This window comes from Coturnix japonica, chromosome 3 (genome assembly GCF_001577835.2).
Source record: "Coturnix japonica isolate 7356 chromosome 3, Coturnix japonica 2.1, whole genome shotgun sequence".
In the NCBI taxonomy this organism is placed as follows: Eukaryota; Metazoa; Chordata; class Aves; order Galliformes; family Phasianidae; genus Coturnix; species Coturnix japonica.
Genome location: NC_029518.1, coordinates 73394763 through 73420246, shown reverse-complemented (window position 1 = coordinate 73420246; position 25484 = coordinate 73394763). Strand labels below are relative to the sequence as shown.

The 25484-nt window shown below is 36.0% G+C and overlaps 1 protein-coding gene across 11 annotated transcripts in view; it reads left to right on the top strand.

The window, feature by feature from the left end:
- The window catches only part of MYO6 (myosin VI), a 91866-nt gene that overhangs the window by 49233 nt on the left and 17149 nt on the right, over positions 1-25484 (top strand). For 8 of the 11 annotated variants that reach the window (XM_032443538.1, XM_032443537.1, XM_032443536.1 and 5 more), the window contains 16 exons: positions 215-359; positions 5237-5394; positions 6402-6493; positions 7359-7431; positions 8776-8903; positions 9968-10063; positions 10940-11113; positions 14761-14799; positions 15797-15890; positions 17128-17258; positions 17364-17441; positions 18350-18479; positions 19288-19378; positions 20188-20338; positions 21201-21409; positions 21799-21877. In XM_032443538.1, the coding sequence (XP_032299429.1) occupies positions 215-359; positions 5237-5394; positions 6402-6493; positions 7359-7431; positions 8776-8903; positions 9968-10063; positions 10940-11113; positions 14761-14799; positions 15797-15890; positions 17128-17258; positions 17364-17441; positions 18350-18479; positions 19288-19378; positions 20188-20338; positions 21201-21409; positions 21799-21877 (1868 nt within the window). Of the gene's footprint in view, positions 1-214; positions 360-5236; positions 5395-6401; positions 6494-7358; positions 7432-8775; positions 8904-9967; positions 10064-10939; positions 11114-11658; positions 11812-14760; positions 14800-15796; positions 15891-17127; positions 17259-17363; positions 17442-18349; positions 18480-19287; positions 19379-20187; positions 20339-21200; positions 21410-21798; positions 21878-25484 lie in introns of those variants that run through there. The other 3 variants (XR_004306597.1, XR_004306596.1, XM_032443541.1) reach the window with 3 other exon arrangements.

Here is a 25484-nt window from a genome sequence, read left to right as displayed (position 1 = left end):
GGGACCAGCAAGGTGGGACAAGAGTGAAAGAGATGAAAATGTGAATGGAGAAGCAATTTCAGGAAACCCACAAACCAGGAGAAGGGAAGGTGTGGAAAGTCAGAGCACAGAGGAAGCAAGGAGGGCACCAGAATAGTTCTTTTCTCTGCGTGTGGAAAGTCAAGCCCACATTTTCTGGAGTAAATTCTTATATAGCTGTGGTGGTCGCTGCCAGGGGGCTGCACGCTGAAGGCGAGGAGCCAGCCGGCGCTGGAGTGCTGCGCGGCGCTGCTGGGGCTGGACGAGGAGGACCTGCGCGTCAGCCTGACCACGCGTGTCATGCTCACCACGGCAGGGGGCACCAAAGGAACGGTCATCAAGTGAGTGCCGGGCGGGCGAGCGGGCGTGGGGCGCCGCCGTGAGGCTCTGGGGGGCTGAAAAGCAATGCGAAGCAAGCTGTGAGCCGAGCTGCAGCTCGCTGCGGGGGGGATGCTGTGAGCAACTGCACTGTGTGCTTCAACGTTTGGTTTTATGACCATGTCATCTCAGTACACACTGCTTTTTTTCTTTTTTTTTTTCCTTTTTTTTTTTTTTTCTTTTCTTTTCTTTTCTTTTTTTTTTCTGGAGTTGAGGAAATCTGTCAACCTGAATCGGGGCTAAGCACTTTTGAGCAAATTGAAAGCCCGCCCTATGTTTAGCTGAATGCATTGATGTTATAATTAGGAAACTAATTAACATTCACTCATCGGAAGAGTGCACAAGAGCTTTGTATTGATGCAGGGGGACAATCAAATTGCTTTCCTTTCACTGAGTCAGAAATACCTCCTTATGTATGTTATACCAGAAGGTTTAATCTATGAAAGCTGTTTTTATTGTGTCAGTGTGCCTTATAGAATCATAGAATGGCTTGGGTTGGAAGGGGCTCCAAGGGCCATAAAGTTCCAGGCCACCAGCCTCCAGATCTGGTACTAGATCAGATTGCCCAGGGCCCCATCCAACCTCATTTTGAACACTTCCAGGGATGGAGCATGCACAGCCTCTCTGAGCTGCCTGTTCCAGCACCTCACCACCCTCTGTATAAAGAACATCGCCCTGTCATCCTTGAGCTTGAGGGATCCTTGAGCTTAAAACTCAAAATTCCCCCTTGTCTACCATTGTAAAAACCATTGTAAAAAGTTGATTACCCTCATTTTTCTGAAACCCTTTTAAATACTGAAAGGCTGCAGTGAGGTCTTTCTCTTCTCCAGGCTGAATAAGCCTAGCTCCCTCAGCCTGTCTTCATAGCAGAGGTGCTTCAGCCCTCTGATCATCTTATTCTCCATCTTACATTTGTATTTTTCATTTTTCCTAAGTATACTACTACACGTTTCTCTTTAGCAAGATAAGTCTTGTGGAATTTTTGACCGTGTCTTCTGTTGGTAAAAATAGTTTTCTTTCTAATCTTATTTCCTACTTTCTTACTTAATTCAGTATTACCTGACTGTTTTAATGAAAATACTCCCTCATAGTTTGACATTCTGGATTAGTGAAAGTGTTAAGTAGAGAGATTTGAACAAAACACATCCATGATGGATTCTGATGGCACCTCATTGGAAGTGCTTTTTGCGAGCTGTTGACTCAGTCTGAGAATGGATTGCTTTTAGATTTTGTACACAAAGCAAATAGATAAACTGTGCTTTTTATTTTTCATTTTGAGAATGTTTGGTGGAATGTATAAAGCAAATCACAAATATTGCTTTTCTTTCACCACTTCTCAAGTGACCCTGTCAAGCAAGGTTTCTTTATCAAGGCATCTCAAACAGATGTTTTTACTGTCTGATTGTATTTGAAGTGTTTATGCATAATTCTGACTTACTCTGATACATTTAAAAAGTTTTTGCTACCACTTCAAATTCACCTTGAATTTATGCCTGTAAAGATTTTCTGTTCAATGTATTTATTCTGATTAGCCTGGGGCACAGTTAGCAGTGCACTGTTTCAAAAGCCTGCAAGCACAAGTAGCTGTGTTTTTCTGCTAGCTGATCTTGGTTTTCCCCAGTGTTTTGTTTTGTGGAAGGCAAAGAAAGACTTGAGGGCTCCTTCAACAGTCTCAAAGGATGAATGCCCTAAGCCTCTGTCTCTAACCCTTTTCTGAACTTGTGCAGCTAAAAGCAAATATATGCTAATAAATGCACAATGGTGTCTTCTTCACATATGACTTACTGCGTGTACAAGGAGAGTTAAGTGGACTGTTTCATATATTTACTAAGTAGCCACCAGGTTTTGCTATGGCAGTGTGATTTAGAAACAATTTGACTGCTATCAGTATTAGAAATTTGACAAGCACATTGTTGTGTTTTGTTCAGCAACCCAAAGAGCTACTCACTGCTTGCTTTCTTGGGGACTTTTTGTGTGAGAGCAGATCATGTGAGTCCTTGTAGGTCACAGTGAATAAATGGCTCAGCTGAAATTGCTGAGCTCAGAGTATAACAAAGGCTTTGTTCTGCTGGGCACAATGGAGCCAGAAAGGAACAGTAGGAGAGTGATGCTAAATGCTATCTCTGTGGTTTTATTAAATACTACTCTGCAGTGGCCTGCCAGGGAGCTTTGACTGTTGCACTAGATTTGCGTCCTTTTTAGTCTCCCCCAAAAAGCTTAATAATCACCTTGTTGGCTGTTATCTTTGTTATCCACACAAAGTATATTTGCAGAGAGAAATAATGTGTTTGTATTCAAAGTCCAGTATACCTCATAAGCTGTAAATGCATTGTTCTTCTCTGTTCTTCAGTTTCACTCTTTCCATCATCATAAAGTGCATTATTTGCAGCATTAAGTTTTACAGACATCGTTTCAAGTCTTCATGCTCCTTTTGGAGTAAGATATTTCTACCAAAGTGCATCTGTAGCGACAGTATTGAAGTATTCTTTAATTAAGTAAACTTTTTATTAGGTAGTGTTTATTTCATTTTGTTTGTGAACTGGTAATCTGATTGAATAGCAGCAGCTCCTGTGTATTGCTTCATCTGCTCTTTCTGTCCCCTAACTTGCAACTACTGTGGGCAAACGACATATATTTACTTGCAGATCATTTGGTCTGGATAAGTAAATTGGATCATATTAAGTATTGAAAAATGTTTGAATACTGCATGAAATTGTCCAGAGCATAAACCTAGCCCATGAGAGAGCTTTCCCCTAGGCCTCAGTCTCTGTGAATCCCTGGGAATACTATAAATTAGTTTGAACAGGGCTTGAACAAGGGTTTTTCTTACTGACTTTGCAGATGACTAAGCAATTGGAAGAATTTCTTCCACGTTCTTTGCAAGTAGATGATGGATAGAGGAGAAGGGAGAAGGAGAAATGGAAGAAAGGAAATACATCTTTTTTCTGTTCAGACAAGAAATAGGAGAAGAGAGACTTTTGCCTGTGAACAGACCAGGGGGAGGAGGAACTCAAGGAGGGAATGTTCACCAGAGGAAAGTCTCTCATTCTGAGCATCAGTTATGTTAGAGTACTCTTCTGTACCTATGGATTCAGTGAAATTGCAGCATTATTTTGTGGTTCTGTCATGCTCTGACTGTGCAAAAAACCCCACCATTGCAGGGTTACATTTTTCTTTCCACAAGTTTCTGCTGCATACTATGATAATTTCAGATAGCAATAGGCTTTTGTGCAGTCTTTGGAATTGTACTTAAAGATGGTAGAGTGTGATATTTTTGAAGAATAGGGCCATTTTATTAAGTACGTTTTCTAGGAGTATAACAGCTATTTGTTATGTTGTTTAACACACTTGACAAAATTGTTAAAAGAATTGGAAGTGTGAATGCTTTTAGTCTATTGTATGTATTATGCAATAGGCTGCTGCTGACACGTGGGAATTAACATTCTGATCTCTTAAATGTATCAGAATGGAATGTAAAGGTATCTTCCTTCTATTTATAGGGTAGGATTTCTGTCACTACTTGTTACCCTAAGATAAGTCAGGAGATCCTTAGTGGAAGACAAGATTGTGTGTTAAAGCTAATTACTATCTAATGTAATCTAGCTTCAGGTGTCCTTAGTGAACAGAGTATCTGGTTCCCTGTCTTATCGGTCACAAAAGAAAGTGATCTCCACCAGTCCCATGTTTCTGCATCAGGTGTGTCATCTTTCAAATATACAGAAATAGTGATTATGAATTAACTTAGTTCTTGTGAATCCTGGGAATTAAAGGAAATGGTGCAACATGGGTAAGCTATGTAGTGTTTTCCTTCTCTGATTTACTTTTCTGTATTCTTGTGTAAAGAAAACTGCCTGGGGAGGGCGACAGAGCAGTTCTGTGTGTATCACATCTCAAGCCTCAAACCTTGAACCATTGACTGAATAGTTCAGATGAGTTATTTCTTAAATATGTAGATTCTTGCATATTTGTAAAGTTGCAGAGTTTGCTATTTCCTGAGCTGTGTAGAGTGTAACTGTATTTAGCTTTGGTACTCCAGTCTGTTATTTGGAATCCTACTTAAAAGAAAAAAAAGTCCCGTGGAATATATTTGTCCAAGAAGTAAGGTAGCTAAATGTTCTTATAAAAACATGCAGGTCTCTGTCATATTAACTTAATGAGATAGATATTATATGAATGGCTAGAATATGTATTTACCTGATATTCCCATGGTACTTTGTCACACGTTTCATAGACTATGAACTTGTGACTTTCTTTCTGAACTCCAGATTTCATTAAGTACTTAATTACTGTGTAAACTTGTAAGAAATAGTCGCAATATAGAATGAATTTATAACAAGAGATGGAAGTTGTTTTTCTGGTGTTTGAAGAAAATCCTCCTTACATTGGAATTGCATCTAAATTTCACCATGAGATCTTTGTGGATGTTTGTTTCATTTTGTTATCAGTTCATTTACAGTGCCGTAATTTCAATTATTGAATTTATGAAACATGGAGTCAAAGATTTCAGAGTAAAACTGAACAATCTTCATTGTAATTAGGCAGCTCCTAAATGTATGTTTTTTAGATGTCTTTCTCTGGCTACTAACAGTCTAGTCTCAGATTATTGTATGAATGAGAATGAAATCATCTGTATATTGTTGCTACTGGAATAATGAAACATTATTTATTCTTTTTACATAGAAGATACCTAGTCTTACTGGCAAGATTGTGTCCTGGTACTTGGATTTAGGTTCTGACTTTTTGTATCCCAACTTAAAAAGATGGGAAAGGTTCAAGGCCTGATTTGAGTATTTTAAAGTGAGAATTTCTGGAATATAAGATCTCTGTTTTTATTTTATAGGGTGCCCTTGAAGGTGGAACAAGCAAACAATGCTCGCGATGCCTTGGCTAAAACAGTGTATAGTCATCTCTTTGACCATGTGGTGAACAGAGTGAACCAGTGTTTTCCATTTGAGACTTCTTCTTTCTTCATTGGAGTTCTAGATATTGCTGGTTTTGGTAAGTATTCATAAAGTGTGAATTAATGTTGTAGTAATCCATTATTGACACCAAATATTCAATGATAAGATCTGTAACGAAGAGTCTGATGATTTTGGTGGTTGTGTATGGGATGGTTTACAAGGTCCTAAGAGAGTACTGAGAGAAAGTCATGATTTCCTGATATACGAGAACATAGACTTTCTCCTGATGGAAATGGTAATGAGTGCTGTTGTTAAACAGGGCAGCTTTTTAATGCTTTTTGATTCTTGTGGTGTCTATATATAAACTGCTTTTGGAAAGACTGAAAATTTGAAATGGAACTGAACTGTGTCTGCCCAGTAAAACTAGGGAAGGTGCTGAAAAAGCGTGCTGTGTTTCCATTGAGTCCTGAGATCACTGCATGCTGACAGACAGGCAAATAAAGCCTTTGAATTAAAATAATAGGTTCCTGGAAGATGGACAGAATTGGTGTTTGATTGGATGGGGTGTTGAGCAACCTAGTCTAGTGGGAAGTAATATTAAAAATCCCTTCCAGCCAAAGCCATTCTATGTACTATCAAGACGCTTCCTGGCAGTGGTGGGTATTGATGGTTCCTGTAAAGCTTTTGCCATCTTTGGATTGCTGAGATTCAAATCAGGGCATATTTTCTCCAGTGCAAAAGCCCTGCTAAGGTTATCTAAGAACAGGGTAAAATGAAACCTTTGTTTTTGAGTCTTCTGAGTTATGCTGTCCTGTGCCAGACATAGATACATGGAGTTGTATTTGTACATCATCATTGTAAGGCACATTGCTTTGGAGTGCGGACAGATATAACTGTCAGAAGTTCATATAATCTGTTGCAGTGTTCTTATCTCTGTCTTGCTTGCAACTTGAAGATCTGTAAAACCTTTTGCTTTATTGAAGGAAACACATATGTATCAGAACACATCTTTACATATTAGTGCTATGGAACTTTTCTGGTTTACTCTTAACATAAATTTTTGGAATGCTGGTTTATCTCAGGGGTTTAACTTATGTTTTTCAGAATACTTTGAACACAACAGTTTTGAGCAATTTTGTATCAACTACTGTAATGAAAAACTGCAGCAATTTTTTAATGAAAGGATTCTGAAAGAGGTACGTAATATTGTTATATGTAGGGAGGTTTTTTTCCTCTCAGTAAGAAGGTATACAGGCCTTATGAGGAGCGGCTGAGAGAGCTGGGATTGTTCAGTCTGGAGAAGAGGAGGCTCAGGGGAGACCTTATAGCTCTCTATAACTTCCTGAAGGGAGGTTGTTGTGAGCTGGGGGTCGGCCTCTTCTCTCGTGTAATCAGTGATAGAACTAGAGGGAATGGATTTAAGCTGCACCAGGGGAGATTCAGGCTGGACATTAAGAAGTATGACTTCTCGGAAAGGGCAGTCAGGCATTGGAATGCACTGCCCAGGGAGGTGGTGGATTCACCAACCATGGGAGTGTTCAAGAAACGTTTGGATGTTGTGTTGATGAATATGATTTAGCTGGGAAGTATCGATAATGGTTGGACTAGATGATCTTCTAGGTCTTTTCCAACCTTGATAATTCTGTGATTCTGTGATATTTGAACTAATGCTGTTTTTCATGAGGTTGCTCACTTTGTTCAGATTAAAAGAAGTCCGTCAACAAATGGTCTTCTTACTATATGATGTGTGGTTGTGCTAGGAGAGAATATGGCATCTTAAGTGCAACATCTTCCTTTCTTCTTCTCCTTAAAAAAGATATCATATTCAATGAAGGATTCATTATCTTACATTCATTAAAATGGGGCTTGCAAATACTGTACAGAATCCTGTATTTGGTGGGAGTATCTATCATTAAGAACACAAAGTTGAAATATAGTAAGCAGTACAAGGAAATTCTAAAATGTGTGTTCAGTCATGCTCTGTTTTTGTGGGTAGTAAAATAAAACGTGTCACGTGTGATGTTTTCTCTTTTACTGTTATTGCTTTTTTTCTTCATAAAGGAACAAGAACTTTACCAAAAAGAAGGCCTGGGAGTTAATGAAGTACGCTATGTAGATAATCAGGACTGTATAGGTATGTATTTCTTGAAATATCAAGCTATTCATTAGTATCATGTAGAAAAGAAGCTTACAGTAGAGGAGGCATGCTTTAGGCTACAAGGTTACGCTAGCACTGTCATGCTCTTAATGACTGTTGAAATGTTGTAATTTCTTTTAACTTTTTCTGATGTTGCATTTCCATTGGATCTATGTTGTCCTACAGTGTGTAGTAACTGCAAGTGGGACTCGTTAATTTCTTGGGCATTTTCTTATAAAGCTATTCAGAATGCCCAAAATATAAAATAGAATGAGGGTGTGAAGAAAAAGTTCAATGAATTAAAAAACAAAACCCAAACAACTCTCCCCACCCTACAACCCTTGTGTTTTTTTTCTTTCCTATCCTTTCCTTTCTCTTTCTTTCCTTTCTCTCTTCTTGCTTTTGAATTTATAGCAGTTTGTGGTAGCTAGTTGGTCCTGACTGAGCAGAGGATTCAGTGGCAGAACTCAAGATCTTGTTGCAAAATGTTGGCTTTTCTAAGTTTCTGTAGCTCTGCTGAAGAAATTTTTGCTTTGTAGGATAGGACTGTACAGATGGTAGCCCTGATTTAACTAAACATAGCTCTTGTCAAGTGAACCCTCTTAGCCATCCTGGGAAGAAGAAATAGAGAAATAACTGGAGGAAAGAATAATAACATAGCAACAGGACGTATGTGGCTTTCATGAATGCAAACCAGGTCTCTCATAGTGATTTAGTAATGCATGTATAAGCATGCTCCTAAAAATGTTATTATCATGTTGTAACCCCTTTTACTATTACATGTGACCCTACCACAGTTTTTATATGTTTCTTCATTGTATGAAGTAAAGGTAAATTAATAAAATTATGAAAAGGTTAAACCATGTCAATTATGCTTTATTTCTGTTGCTGTATAGTCAGGAGAAAAGGGTTTTCTACTGCCTTTTGAAGTGAGGGAGAAAAATAATTGTGGTTTCAGTAAAAGTACAATTTTGTTTAAGGTATTGGGCCAATCCAGTGGTAGCAGTTATCTGCTATAAGCAATTACCTGATAAAGACCTATGCTCGTATTACTTTTTCACATTCATGGGAATAAAGGACAATATTCAGCTTAAAATCTATAGTGAAAGTCAAACAGTCATTGCCTTACCTTTTAGCTCTCTGTTTCTTGTGGTATAGTTAGAACTTGCTATAGAATCTTGATTAAATCAACAAATCAAATTTATAGAATTAAATTAGTGACTTTTTGTATTAACAGCTTTTCCAGTATAGTTATAAAGAAGATCAGTAGCATGTTACATTTGCATTGTTTAGTTCTGGTATGTGTTATTCCATTTTAAACATACTTTGTTTTATTAACAGATTTGATTGAAGCAAAATTAATAGGTGTGCTGGATATTTTGGATGAAGAAAATCGCCTTCCTCAACCAAGTGACCAACATTTCACTTCAGTTGTGCACCAAAAACACAAGGACCATTTCAGACTCTCTGTAGGTTTATTTGTGCTGGCTGTCTTCTTTTAATAAAACAGTTCTTGAAACAGTTGATAGTAACATGCGATTTAATGAAAACCTTTCCTTAGAAATTCCATGCCATACCACATATAAATCCTATGCTTTTGTTAAGGACAAGTTTGGTAATTGTGTTTGTTGAAAAGTTCATAAAAGGCTTGTTAAGTCTTCTAGGAATTCTAATGTCCTGTTGGAAGTAAAGCCATATTCTTCGCTTATATTTCAGGATTGTTAGTATGTAATGCACGACAAAGAAACAAAAATACATTTAAATTTAGATTTTTTAATATCAGATTATCTGCTTTGTTGTTCCTTTCCAAAATTGCTTGCTCTAATGAATGTTTGACTTGCAAAAAATATCCATCTTGCACTTAAGTCATGAAAATGAGTAACAAACAAGGTGAAATTTGTTGTTGTTTATTCTTTAATGTACAACACTCTGTGGGAGGTTTATTTAAATCTTTCCAACTTTTGTACATAACTTCTGTTGAAATGCCAAAAACGAAAATGTGGAGGTGGGGAATGGGGAATTCCTGCTGAAAAAAATGCAAGCAAAGAGAGCCAAAGAAAATTGCCAACCCTTTACTTTTCTTAAATTTTATTCTTTAGTTTGTTTAATTAGGTTCCTATGTAATGATAAGTTCTTGTCAGTATGCATATATACCTTCTAAAAGCATTTTAAGCTTTAGTCTAATCTTATTCATACGTCAAGGCTGTTCATCAACTTGTCACCAGCTGCAAAATAAGTAAAATAGAAATTGCTGGGGAAAGACAAAAAGAGAGTAGACAAGGTCCTCTTAGGAATCCTGATCACTTCTGTTTTGAACATGATGTCTCTAAGTGTGTGAATGAGAATGAAAGTAGGTTTATTTCAGATATTTTTGTTTCAACAGAAATTGTAGTTGTCCTCACAACTGTGCTGCAAGAAGTATTACTTTCAACATTTAGTTTCTGGCCAAATCACGATGATGTCTTAGTCATAAATTTTTCTCACTTTCTGGTGTAATTCAGTTCTTCTTTGTAATTCAAATTCTTAATTCCAGATCCCTAGGAAGTCTAAACTGGCTGTTCACAGAAATATCAGAGATGATGAAGGCTTTATTATCCGGCATTTTGCAGGAGCAGTATGCTACGAAACGGTAATTTTACTTAAGCAAAATAAAGTCAGCTCTTTCTGTTTTGGTTTCTAATACTTTCTGGTGTTTATTGGTTAAAAAAAAAAAATTAAAAAAAGAAAGAAAAAGCGGTGAAATTTCATCAGAAAGCAATTCACAAGTAGTGTGTTTTAACATACATTTTAATTTCTCAGATGAAAGGCTTCTGTTGACATATTTTGTATAGGAGCTACTTGTAAATCTATAGGTAACAGTGTCAACATTAAATATGTTGATCTTTGAACTACTACAGATCTTGTGTCAACAGAAGTTTGCATCTGGAGGAGGGGAATGTACTATGTAACGTAGAAGTGTTTCACTGAAGTGTAGCTTTTCAGTGCCTTGTCCTTGTATTCGGTGCCTGTTTATTCTACATTAAAAATCATTAAAAATCATCACTTTTTCCTTTCCATTTCTTCTGGCAGTAGAATTATTCATGTAAGAATATGAAATGTATGAAGCTGTAACCCTCAAATTCAGTATAGATGGTTGTATGTTTTTTTGATTAATCATCATACAAAAACATTGAAATATTCAATGCTGAATTCTGATATGTAACGTCAGGAAAAACAAGTGCTTAGGATAATGATTCGTGTTTCATGATTCCAGTAATATCCTTCAAATTTGAAAATACCTTTTCTGCCTGTTATTATTTTGTGTAAGCAGTTAAAAAGTTTGAAATAACATGAAAGTACTTACCTGAATTATTCTTCTTGTCTTTTGAATGAATCGTATTACTTCGTGTTTTGTTAATTTCCCTTAAGACTTCAGTTGTTGGAGCAGCTAGAATTAATTGCTATTATTTCTTGGCTTTTATTTTTTTTAATTTTTAATTAATTAATTTATTTTTTTTTTCCCCAGACACAATTTGTGGAAAAAAATAACGATGCTTTGCACATGTCACTTGAATCTCTTATATGTGAATCCAAGGACAAGTTTGTTCGGCAGCTGTTTGAATCTAACACTAATAACAACAAGGATCCCAAACAAAAAGCTGGGAAACTTAGTTTCATCAGTGTGGGAAATAAATTCAAGGTAATATAAGATAGCATATAATCTATTTTCTTGTAATACGAGCCATTTCTAAATTACCTGAAACAAGTAGTACCTAAGGATGGGAGAACTAGTGGTTACCTGAGATTCATACAAGAATTCTGTTGGATGTGCATTTTATTTTTCCCTACTGAAACAAAAGAAAACAGTACATTAAAGTTAAGTGTTATCTGTTTCTGTCAAAAGTATCTTTTATAATAGCTCTTACAGAGCTTTTGCAGTAATTCATAAGTCAAGATTTTGCCAAGCCACATAGATCTAAATTTGAATTCTGTGGACTTCCAGGACTTCTAAAAGTGGCAGAAGATGTTCTTCCATCCTGTCTTAATTGTGTACTGTGTAAGAAGAATTGGCTGCAGTTTATCATGCTCAAAATTCAGTGCCTAACCTAACCACTTGTTTTCCTCGTAAAATATGAGTAGTCGTGGTTTTCACAGAAATATGTTCATTGTGCTGAATGTTTCCTTTCTCAATACCTGAATCTGATGCTTCTCCTCATTTTCTCCTTTCTTCTGCTTGTTGTAAAGCTGACCTTCATACCTTGTCTTCTCCAAATGTTTTCTGCATCCTTTTCTCATTCAGCAATTTTATTTTAGCTGGACTATTCCAGCTCAGGATGGCTAGAAAGAGAACTATAGGGGAATTAAGAGAGGAAAAGCAGGCACAACCATGGGCCACAGGTAACTTTTTCAATCTCATGGTTTTACTGTTGACAGAGCTGCTGCAATTTCAGCAAGAGCTCTGCTCAACATATCTGGGCCAGATCCAATGAAGGATTTACATGCCTTCAAATGAAGTGTTGCAACATTTTCTGTATGCTACCTAATGTAAGGCACTTAAAACCCCAACCTACATGCCTAGAGTCCCCCTGGTAAATGCAGATATCTTAGACAATCCAAAAACCTACAAGTAGAGTGGGATCTTGCCAATAACAAAAGAGAGTTTCTGCATTTCTGTTCCATGTTAAGGTTATGTATTGAATTGGGACTGTGAGATAAATTCCTTCTTGCTTTATTTATCCCGTGGCTTAGTTCTTAGAACTGTTCTCGAAAAATGCAGGAGCTGGAAGAAAAGGAAGGATATGGTACCAGCACTCACTTTTTGTATGGCAACCATATTCTGCTTCAGATCTGTGTTTGGTGTATTATCTCTTAATACGTTTTTTCTCCTTCACCAAGTTACTGGTCAGTCTAGCAGAGGGAATTCTTCTGAGATCCTTCTGGAGACAGGCTGTTACATAGACAAAAGTAAAATTTTGGTGGAGCCAGTAAGCATAGGAGGAGAGAGCTGGTTTATAAGGTAGTGGTTTTGGTATTAAACTTTAATATTGGACATCCTGCTCTCTTGAATTTTGCTTTGATTATGTTCTTCTCCTTCTTATTACACTGCAATAGTAGAATTAAACTACAGCAATTGATTTAATGTAAAATGCGTGAGCAGAAGAGAAAATGAAAAGCAGATATGCTACCTCCTAAGCAAGCCCTGCAACCACACAGCTGTTTGATGTGAAGCTGGATTCATTGTAGGTTTTTTTTTTTTTTTTTGTTTGTTTGTTTGTTTTGTAATTGCATTTTCTTAATTAAAGCAACTGGGATCTTTGAGATAATTTCCACTTTCTTCCATCTGAGTTTTCAGTTCCTCTTGGATTGAGCATCCCACTTGCAGTAAATGTGGAAATGTGAAAGATACAGTTGTCCAAGAAAGGCTGAAATAAAATGGAGGCATTTTATAAGTTAGGCAACAGTTGTGTAGGAACTTATTGCTTTTTGGACTTTCTTGTTCACTTCTGCACGTAGAATGTGACTAAAAGTCCTTTTTGGATCTGGCCCATCAATCTATAGTTCTTTCGGTGTTTCCAACTTCCATGGCATTTTGAATGTATGTGTTAATTTCAGTAATTTGTTTACTGTTACCTTCCCAGACACAACATGTACTATTGATGAACACTAATAGCCTTAATAATTTCACTTTAGGTGTCAACAAAATAAATTCTGTTATCTGAATAGAAATTGCATATTTGTAAGAATAAGAATTCATAGACTTGTCAGTATGTCAGCAAGTTTTGAATTCTTCTAAATATAGCGATTTATAGCTGATGGAGGTACTTGTTTTTTTTATAAAACACTTTAAACATCCCTTCCTTATAACTAAGCAATTTTAATTCACAGAAACCAGTTGATGAAATGATGATGAATTAGTTCATAAGACATGCAGTCTTTGGGATGGTCTTATCCTAACTCATTAATGATGGATTAAATTGTTATAATTCAAAGAGCAGTAGTTTTAGCAATATACCTTATTAATGTGGTCATCAGTGAAATTTACCTGAAAGAGGCTGTGGCTTATTTCTTGTGAAGTCATGGACTATAAGGAAGGGGTATTTTTCTTCAAACAGAACCATACTTCTCAATGAAAATAAATTTCCTTTCCAAAATCAAGCATTTCCAACTTAAGAAAACATAAAGATTGTATCCAGAGTAGATATAAAGAGTATGTGAGCAATGAACAGGAGGTTATTGGTGTTTGTCATACCTCTTGTGAAACTCCTTGTCTATCTAACTTTATCCATGAAACATAAAAATATAATTGTATCCACTGGAAGGAAGTCTAACAGCTGTAGGTGATGAATGTTGCTAAGACAAATGTGATTTCCTGGACTCAATGTATTTGAAAGACCTGGTTTAAATAAATCAGTCAAAAATCAGATTCTTTCCACTTTTTTGTGCCAGTATGGAAAATGAGGAATCTGTTAGGACAGTTAGAATTTTATCTTACTTTAGTCTATATACTTAATGTTTGCTAGTAAGCTAGAAAGGCTGACACAACAGTAATCTGTGTGGTAGAATAGACACACCTATATAATGAAAGTGTAACTGTTTTTCTGACATAGTTCTGGAATACTTAAGTCCCTACTAAGTTGTATTCAATAGTGACTGTTTCCCTTGGTTTCCTAAGTACTTGGTGGTCCTGTACTTTTGCCCTGTTAATCCTGCTAATTACAGGATCATAGTATTAATACTGTATGTTTAAATACAGTTTAAGTAAATGTAGTTTAGAACTATTGATGACTACATAGTTGTCATCACTACAGAATTAAAAATGTGTAAGTTTTGAATTAAACTACATTATGCAGGTTCATGAGGTGAAATAACTTTTGACTTAAATTCTCAAGCCAAAATACCTTTGAAGAGAAGAAGAAAAAAAATCTGTTTTCCGTGTTATTTAACTGCAAGTACACTTGTTAAAGATGAAATCTGGACTTTCACAAATTTTATTTTTTTTAGTTGCTGCTTTCAGTCTCATTTCCTCTATTACTTAATTACAGAGACATTATTTCCTTTATTTTCCAACAAAAACTTGCACTCGTTTATGACAATTACGTTACAGTAAATAACTGATGGTATAAATAACATGGTGGTGTTGTTCAGTTAAACACAAGAAGTTTCTTCAGAACCATTCATGCACTCTTGCACGATTTTGTCTGTTAAAAAATGTGAATGTTTGATTTATCAGTTCTGTTTGATTTACTAACAGTACACATGCATGCAGTAATACTGTACCACTGTTTTGTGTGTATCTTTCTGTGGTTGTCATGGCAAGATAATTGAAATACCTGTTTTCTTTTACAGACTCAGTTAAATTTGCTTCTTGAGAAGCTTCACAGTACTGTAAGTATATACAGAGATGCAGGTCCATCATTTTCTGAAACAAATGATTGTCCATTATCTCATGTAAATAGGGTAGTAGCTGTCCAGTGATATATAATGCTTTGTAGTTTGCAGTTGCAGTTATATGGCAGTTCTAAAGTATCCTGCTCTGCAGGTGATGAGTATTAATTTGCTTTCTTTAAAAAGCAAAACCTAAAAGTCATTTAAAAAAAAAGAAAAAGATATGTAGAATGGAAATTACACAACGTAGGTAAAAAACAAATAAATAAAACATTAAAACTGTTTGAGCTGCAGTCTGGTTTTTTTTTTTCAGTTTAATTTCCCTCCATTCACTGTTAATTGCTGATTAATAATTTGCAAAATATTTAGAGATTTTTGTTTAGAAGATAAGGCAATTACTCTGTCTTCAGTCTATATTAAAGCAATTATAACTAGAATGTTTTATTTCACTCCTCCTTAAAGAGAGAATTACAATGAACAATCAAAGAAAGTAGCAGTTAATATTATGGAAGTAGTACATGTGGTGATTAGAGCAAATGGGAACAATGTGCGGGAAGGGAGAGCAAAGGCATGAGCCAAAAGAAATTGTAAGGTCTAAAAGATACAAGAAAGGAAGGTTAGGTTCACGTGGCATGATTCCAGTGTCAGCAGACTGGTAGCACATGATCTCTGGAGAACTGAGGTGTTTAGATGATATCAACGTGGAGAATACAATGAGCGCAGCAGGATCTGGGTTGCTACATCCTAAATTGTACTAGTGGTAAGAAAAACAATTAATTGAAAACTCAAAGTTGATGTCTGTTTTGTTAAGACTAAGGCTAGACTGTAAAAAAAGATATGTGAGAGCAAAAGAATGCCAAAGTTTCTTTTTAGAAGATTGTTATTTCATTTCTTCCCTTTCCGCCACCTCCCTCCCCCCCCATAATTCTTAAATGACTGACTAATTTCAGGAGGTTACAAAATGTTAGATTTTGCTAACTTGTTGTTTTAATAACAGGGATCTAGCTTTATTCGCTGCATCAAACCTAATTTAAAGATGACAAGTCACCATTTTGAAGGAGGACAGATCCTCTCCCAGCTTCAGTGTTCAGGTAGCGTATGCCTCTGATATTATTCCCTCTATTTATTAATTTGGACATTATAGATTGACCTAAGTTTGAAACGTGTGAGGTGGAAGCTCTGTTTCCTCGTTTGAATTGTTGATCTCTAGAAGGTTATTTAGGTGTGCTGCAATTTGTTCTTATTTTAGTCAATAACACTGAGAAGCAATTGATCATAACAGCCATAACATCTGATCTTTGTAAGAGTCACTCTAATTTCCACCAACTGTTTTTTGCCATTGATTTTAATTAGCTTTCCCAAAGATTATTAAGGAATTGGAAGTGCTGGTATTGCTGTTCTCCATTGAGTGTTTTTTCACAGAATTACTTCAATATTTATTCTTTCTCTTTTCTATATTTTTGTATGTTTAGTGGCTTGTGTTTAATTTTTTTCTCTTTTTGAAGTTGAGATATTTCCAGTTTCTGCAGCTGGTGTTTTGACTAGCCCATGTGTGTTTATCCTGCTGTGTTACTGGCACAAAAGCTTAACAGTTTTTCAGCAGCTAGAATTCCATGTACAGTATTCATCAGTGGATTTCTTCACATTAATAACACTTAATTTGTCAGAAAAAAACCCAAAGAACTCTTTTCTCCTACCATGACAATTGCAGTGTTTCACAACAGTTTTACAAGCCTGCTTTTCCATGTATGTGTCCATGTAAAATCCATCGTTAGTATTAGTAAGCAGTGGACAAAACCTGGCATGGCCTGTACAGCTTGAAGTGATTTGAACCTTTTCATGACTTTGTGTCTGTGCTTTACTGATGCGCTAGCTAGGCACAACTAAAATGTAGTCACGGGATTTGGAACATTAAAATTACATCTTACCAGCTGCTAACAAGTAATGCAAGAATACAAAATGTTATTGCATGGCATTTGCATTTTTATTTGTACTGCACCTCAAAAAAATCATTAATGTGCTAAAAATAAAAGCCTGGTTGGGCGTCATTTCTTTCTTTCTTCAAAAATGAATTATAAAATACCAAATCTGCTAAAAAGGAAGAACGACCAGGAAAAAAAAAAGTGCTCCGCATGACTGGATGTTACTTTCATCTCAGGTAGGGAGAGACTTTCAGACTCTATTCATGTGTTCAGTATCAACTTATTGTGAATGTTTGCATAGTAGAGGCTAAATCAAGTCCCAGCTGAAATTTTTGTTTAGGTCTTTGAGCAAAGTCTTTCAGTTTCACTGTTGCTCACTTTTGTGCATGTGTTTCTATGTATTTAGGAATGGTGTCTGTTCTGGATTTGATGCAAGGTGGTTTCCCATCACGAGCTTCATTTCATGAACTATATAATATGTACAAGAAATATTTGCCTGAAAAATTGGCACGACTGGATCCCAGACTCTTTTGCAAGGTGAGAAAAATTAATTCTTCTTTGCTATTACTTAGGATTGAAAATATATTCTTGTGTTATCTTGAAGTTGGCAAAATATCAACCTAACTGCTTGCTGTTTTTCAGGCACTATTTAAAGCTCTGGGACTAAATGAAATTGATTACAAATTTGGGTTAACCAAGGTGTTTTTTAGGCCTGGCAAGGTAAGGCTTCTCTTTTTGAACTTGGATATGAATTGTAGAATAAACTGGATTGGAAGGGAGAAAGTTCTAAAGCTGGTGTTTTTCAGTGTGCTGCTGAAAGTATAACCAACTAAAATAAATTTGCCCAGGGTTTTTCATAAACAATATTCATAATCTGTTGAAAAAAATCAATGTTAACATGACTAGAAATTGATTTCATAGTGTTGTTGCTAATGCTGCTGTATTCCTGAAGCAATGCTAATATACTACAGGTTGCCCAGATGGTGTAACAGTCACTTAAGACTATTTTGTTGAATGTTAATAGAGCAAATCAGAGCAAATGAATACATATTTTTTACTAAAATTGTTATGGATGAAATATGATTCTAAGCATTGCTGCTTCTGCCCAGGGAAAAAAAGTAGAAAGTTATTGTGAATAGACAGGAAAAAGCTACTGTAGTCCTAGAAGAATGTCCTTAATGTCTGATAAATGTCAAAAAGAAGAAGAGCAGGATTTTCAGAAAAAAATTGACTAAAAGTTGGACTTCTATACAAAAATTAAAAACTGGGAAGTGTTCTCCCCTATATTACAGAGTTAGAGGCATCTTGTAGATATGGAAGGTCAGAGTGAGTATTCAGGAAGTGAGTAAACTAATTATTTTTTAAAAAATTAAGCAATATATATTTTTAATGATGATGAATTGATAAATGAGGCAACATGCAGTGTTGTACATGAATTAAAAACAAAACAGCATTTATTCCTGTTGTCATTAAAGTTGGCAGACATTCATACTCACTTGAATTAATTGATAGCCAATATAATGGTGATATTTAAAAAAATATATTACCTCTTGAACTTAATGTACTCTTTAGTAATAATATCTAACACTCTCTGTTCTTCTCATTTGTAAAACTGGTTTTGTATTTAGTTTGCAGAGTTTGATCAAATAATGAAGTCTGATCCGGATCACTTAGCAGAGCTAGTTAAAAGGGTCAATCACTGGCTCATCTGCAGTCGCTGGAAAAAAGTTCAATGGTGTTCTCTCTCAGTGATTAAATGTATGTATTTTATGTTTATTAAACTAAAGTATTTGTTTAAAATACAACAAAGCAATTATAACCTCTTTTAAATGTGGCCAAGAGCATGTATGGCACATGCTTCTGTACTGAGTAAATTGCATTCAAGGCTGGTGAGATTTGGAATTGGGGACCTATATAAAGGCTTCAAGCAGAGGTTTGGAAAAATAGTGGTGGGCTGCATCTTCTAATCATTGGCATCTGATATCCTTGGATGTTCACTAATGTATGGGTAAACATCTGCTCAGAAGTACTTAGCAGTCACAGGACTTGCGGAGGGAGAGACTTTTACATCAGCAGGAAAGAGCAATAGCTATAATCTCATCTGAAAACCTAGAAAACACCTGCATAAAGGTTACCTCTAGACAAAAACTTCAGGCTTGGGAGCACTGACATGCATAATGGGGGAAACATCTCCACTCCTGCAACTACTGCCAATAAGCAAGTAAGTGCCCAGCACTGCTGATAGACAGTTTTTAATTGCTTGGCCTGCTCAGTTTCTGGTGAGGAGTAGAAATAAAGCAATGAGAAATAAAGATTGGTGGTGGTAGCGATTTTTACTTGGGGATTTTTTTCTTTTTGTTTTTATGCTGAATTATTACTGGGGAAGCCCTTATGGAGCTCCTCACTCAGGATTATGAATTCTGTTGTCTGCTGTGTTTTATGAATTTGACCTGGATCTCAAAGTGCACATAGTACACATAGTGTAGCCTACAGGTATATGAGGAATATAGGAGTTGTGTTAAATTGTTTAAACCACTGAGACTCAGTATTTCTTGTGTGTTTACAGTGAAAAATAAGATAAAATACCGAGCTAGTGCCTGCATCAAAATACAAAAGACTATTCGTATGTGGCTTTGCAAGAGAAAACACAAACCACGGTAAGAGGATATTCCTTGGTTGAAGAAAATGGATGCCATAGTAATACTTTTTTATGAATGTGGAAAAAAAAATGTTGTTGTGGTTTAACCCAGCAGGTAGTTAAGCACCACACTTTCATTTGCCCACTCCACTATCCCAGGGGAATGGGGGAGAGAAGTGGGAACAAAGAGGAACTTATGAGTTGAGATAAAAACTATTTACTGAGATAGAAAATGAAGGAGGAAAAAAACCAGTAATGATTTATATAGAGATATACACATACATTTGTATGTATATGCATATAAGTACACACACATATATATACACACACACACACATATATATTTATACATATATACACACATAATATATGTATGTATACACACACACATATATATTTTTTACAAAGAAGTTATGCACTATGCAATTGCTCACCACCTTTGATTCATGTCCAGCCAGCTCCTGAGCAGCAGCTGGTCCTCCAGGTCAACTCCTCCCAGTTTTCAAGTGGTGATGATTCTAATGGTTTATTACTGGCAAACAAACAAACAAACAATCAACCCAACCACTGATTCTCGAAGTAAAAATCAGTTTTCCCATGTGCTTAAAGACCTGGTCACTGATAATTAGTATTATTGATGATTGTTGGTAAAAGGCTCCTCTGCTTTTTAGTTAGCTCATGTTGATAATTGAATTTCAGGAAGGCGGTGGACTCTATCTGAAAGCATAACTTGTCTCCCTGTTTACCTCTTTAATGTTGAATGGTAGTGGTAGTTTTAAAAATACAGACTTGCGAAAACATCTCATATAAACTGCCTTACGTTTACAGCATTGATGGTCTGATAAAGGTCCGTACCCTGAAAAAGAGACTTGATAAGTTTAATGAAGTAGTAAGCGCTCTGAAGGAGGGGAAGGCAGAGACAAGCAAGCAGATCAAGGAGCTGGAGCATTCAATCGATGCTTCAATGACCAAAATTAAGGTATGATATTAATCAGAAAAATAGAAATCTTCTGAGAACTTAATTTAAAATGTCAAAGTACTTAATTTTTTTTATAGGAAAGACATTTAAATATAGAAATATAATTTGTTTTCAGAGTGAGTGAACACTACTACATCTTGTTTAAATTGTTTGTGAATATTACTGAAGTAAACCTGACAACTTATACTTCTTTTTCCTAATAAAATTTAGACAACTTGGTTATCGTCATGATATATCCTTAAAATGGTCAGAAAACATCCCATGTCACAGCTTTATTAGTATGCATCCGTGTGTAAGGTGAAATTGGACTGTAGCTGTCAGTGAAATTTGAAAACATGTAGTGAAGGCAACAGCTTTAATTTTATTTATTTATTTATGACACATTGATTATCAGTAACTTTTTTTCTTAAATCCACTAGTCAGAATGTGGTCCATAGAAAGAGTTATTAAATTTATTTTGTAGTGTGACATAAAAGACAGTGGTAAATATCCACTAAGAACACATCAGAAAAGTATGAGGTTATTAGTTTTCATCTCAGGATAGTAAAAATTAATTTCTGATACGGAATGGCAAGGTTTCAGAAATTAATTCATGTTTCGAAGAAAATTCATGACTGTTTTCAGTGATAAAATGGAGACTGTTTTTTCTGCCGTTTTGTATAAGGAGAGCAGTGCAACTGCAATATTTTAGGATGGAAGGAGGGATCTGTTTAAGTTCTCTGACCATGCAGTATATGTATAACTTAATTGCAACACTCAAAGCTTTTCATTTTTCAAATGTATTTTTTAAAATACACATCTTTTAAAGTGAATTACAAATGCAAAGGAATATTATCCCTCTCTTGTTATTATAATTTTGCAGACCACAATGATGACTAGAGAACAGATAATGAAAGAATATGATGCTTTAGTTAGAAGCTCAGAGCAGCTTTTGAGTGCACTGCAAAAGAAAAAACAGCAAGAGGAAGAAGCAGAGAGGTTACGACGCATCCAGGAGGAAATGGAAAAAGAAAGAAAGAGACGTGAGGAGGAAGAGCAACGGCGAAGGAAGGAAGAAGAAGAAAGGCGTCTGTGAGTCTTGAATAAGTTGCTGGCTTTAGAATAAGAAGAAAATAGGAAAAGCCCTCAATTAGGTTATTTTTATTATTACTGTGCTTAAAGAGAGTTGCTTGAATTGTGCTTGTGGTGTCCTATTCATTGTTAAAATATTTCTTCTCTTTTCCAAACAATTTTAATGTTAAGTGTAGTCAGGATAGAGTATTTAAAAGATTTTATGATGCAGCTCATGATACAGACAGACTTTCAAAAGTCCTTGACTTTAAATACGGCTTATGTCATAACTCTACAGTCCCTTGGATTGTCATTTAATTTTATGGAGAATGCTTTGGTATTACTTGTTTGCTTGCATTATTTTAGTAACTTATTAAAAGTTTTGATTTCCTCTTTCTCTTGTCTGATAGAAAATCTGAGATTGAGGCAAAGAGAAAACAGGAAGAAGAAGAAAGGAAAAAGAGGGAAGATGAAGAAAAGCGTATTCAGGTAATGTTTTAGCTATGGTTTTGTAGATTCATTTTTGTTTCTTTTTTGTTTTTATTTTTTTTTCGGCTTACAATTTCCACTGAGTCTAATGGCATTATTTTGTGAGTAGGTTTCCAAATTATACAGCAGTGTTGCATTTGGTTCACCTAATACAATCTGTGTAGAAGTAGTGCTATAACTGAATTATAACTACAAGAGGAAGAATGCATAATCTAAATTCAGTTTTCAGATAAGAAAGAATATACATGTGAATGAAACCCATCAAGAAGATTCTGCTGGGGAATTGTTTGTATTAAGCACTTACATTTTCCTTGAGACATAAGAGAGGGTTAAAAGGATAATATTTAAAAGTTTACTAAAATTCTTTTGGTAGTGTTTGCTGACATGGTTGAATGGGAATAGAGAGCAGAATAAGATGTGTGAAAAATTTGTTTGGCATCTTACAACCAGTGTCACTTCAGAGCTACTTTTGATGATCTTTGAAGGGTCATGGCAGTCAGGGAAGGTGCTGAGTTCTGGAAGATGGCACGTGCTACTCCAGTCTTAAGAAGAGCAACGACGAGAATTTGGGAAACCATCAGCCTTACCTCAATTGCTGGGAAGGCATGGGAGCAAATAATTCTGGAAGCCTTTCTGAAATAGTGAAGGTCGAGAAAGTGGTTGAGAGTAGTCAGTGTGGATTTATGAAGGGGAAGTCCTGCCTGACTGATCCAATAGCCTCATCTGATGAGGTGATTGGCTTGGTGAATAATGGGAGAGCAGCAAATGTTACTTAACTCAAATTTAGCAGGGCTTTTAACACTGTTCTTACAAATGTCTTCATAGAAAAAACAGATGGTGTATGAGCTAGGTAAGTGGACAATGAGGTGGATTGAAAAATGGCTCAAAGGTCATGATGGCCAGCTGGCGGCCAGTCATTTAAGCTGTACTCTAAGGATAAATGCTGGGGCCAATACTGTGTAATGTTTTTATTAATGATCTGGATGATGAAACTGGCTGCACTATTAGCAAGTTTGCAGATGATAAAAAACTGTTCTGTAGGCCAGATGGATGTGCTACTATTCAGAGAGATTATGATAAAGAGGCTAGAGAAATTAGTTGACCAGAATATCATAAAGTTCAACAAAGGGATATTAAAAAGAAAAAAAAATCCCTATCTCTGGGGAAGGAATAACCCTATTCATAGACTCATGCTGGAGGAACCTGGTTAAGCATCTCTGCAGAGGAGGCCTTGTGGTTATGGTGAACATAGGGGCTTTTTCAACAAACAAGGCCAATGGCATCCTGGGCTGTGTGAGGGGGAAAGAGCATTGCCAGCACGTCACAGAACGTGAGTGCAGTGTTAGAGAGCCCAGAGCTGAAAATAAGAGAGCTGTGGATGTACTGCATAACTTCAGTTAAGTTTGTCAAGCAGGATAGTGGATTCATCGTCAAGAAGACAATATATGAAGGAGAATGTTTGTGGATTGGGAACATGCTAGATTCCTGATGGAAGTTAAGTAGCTATAATGAGTTGATTTGGTAGATAGAGGGAGAAATTTCAGGAAGAAGAGGTGTTAGCAACGTTCTTTAACCTCACCATTTAGAGATCACTCTTTGATTTCTATTTTGGGTAGTTAGTGCTAAAACTGAATTTGTTTTGTTTGCCACTTGTTATTCATTTGTTTTCTGTTCACAATGGCATTGTGTAGTGACATGCATTAAGGTTGTGGTACATCATATGCTACATTCTTGTTACTTAGGACAGGAGTAATCATCAATACCTTAAAAAATAGGGATATTTTTTTTAAATTGAAAGCCTTCAAGCAGCTTAATACTGCTTAGTTTCTAGTGCAGACTTTTCAAGAGAGGAAGCCTGTGCTTATTGTAGAAGAGTAACCTTTTAACTAGGCCTTAGCTGCAGTGCGCTTGTGGTAGAGGAAAACGGGAGAAGAAATGTGAGCATTTATCATGACTGTCAGGTCAGCTCTTTGTATTCCAGAGCTGAAACTAGCAACGTATTCTGGTTGCTGTTGTGGAGTAAGACAAGATGTATGCCTAAATCAGTGAAAATGGAAACCAAAGAAAATGTTATGAATAGAAAGACTGGGGTTATTTATTTTGTGGTACTCAAAGGCACTGCCCAAAACTGCATGGAATTCTTTCGTGATAACATAACAGCTAAGTAGAGGAATTTGGATTTAATAGCATGTTACAAAACTCATCCTAGTGGTTCTTGTAATTTTATCTGTATGAGAGAAATTTTGTAAGCAGTTAAAACTTTGACAGTCTCGTCATTTACTTTGGTAGTAAACATAAGAGAATATAATGATTAAGTACATCCCTAAAAAAACCCACCTGTTTCTAGTCCACATGCAAGGTCAGGTGTACTGGACTGGAGATCTACTTGTTTTTAAATGACTTGAAAAATTATTTTACTTTTAAGTTAACAGTATATAACACTTCAGAATCAGAGTTTAGAGTTAGGAGTTTTTTGCTGATACTGCATGCCAGGTGAGTTTACTCTTTTATTATTATTATTATTATTATTATTATTATTATTATTATTATTATTATTATTATTATTATTATTATTATTATTATTATTATTAATTAGAAGTCACATGTTGACTGAGACTGTGTTTGGTGTCAACTTATCTGTAAACATCTTCATAATATTGCTAGTAGTGAGAGGATACAAGTAGCCTTTCAGCCACTTTCGTGTAAGATATGTGCAGTTTTTACCACCAGCACTGCAGCCTAACTAAAGAAAAATGGATCTTTGCTGTGTGGCTGTGGCTGTTGCCGGTATTAGAAGAGTAGGCAAATCTGGCTTTTAGAAGTTAAACATGAAAAGGCAGTAAGCTGCTATTTGGCTAATCTTAAAACATAATGGGATGGGTTCACACAGGAGGCAAACAGGACTCTTGGCAGAAAGTTTAAAAGCCTGGTCTGCCAGCACTATAAGCATCTCTAGGCGTAATCTTTATTTGTGTTTCTGTTTCTGAGATGTTGATATTTGCAGAATGTAATTTACACTTTAAAATGTTGCATTTGGATACTAAGCAGACATACTATCCAGTAGGGCATTTATTTCTTCTACGTAGTTAATTATTCATTATCTTTCCTTCTTGTGGTAGTTACTATCAGATAATCCGAAATGGGATTCATAGCGGAAAGTTACTGGTGTTTCTGTACTCCCTTTCTGGTGCAGACTTGTGATGCTGAGTGGGAAGTGACTTTGTTTCCTGTGTTGACTTGGACACCAAGGAAGGCACAACTAACAGCTGGCATATGTGACTTCTAGAACTTGGAATTGAATAGCCTTACTATGTGTGCAAGACCCTTTGTTAAATAAAGATGATAAGCTGCAATTACAGCTTTGTGCTGCAGAGGTGTTATATTTGAGTTATTTTTCCACTGCAGTAAGTTGAAATTTGGCAGTTCATTTAAATTCAAACCCAGATCAAGTCCACAGAAGATTCCAGTGTTCATCTCTTTTCAAAATGAACCCCCAGACTGATGTGCAAGGCAGTACCTGTTGCAAAGTCTTACAGTGTTAACTGCAGGATATCAAGGGAATATGGTGTTAGTGATGTGGAGAATAAACATAGGGATCTGTATCATC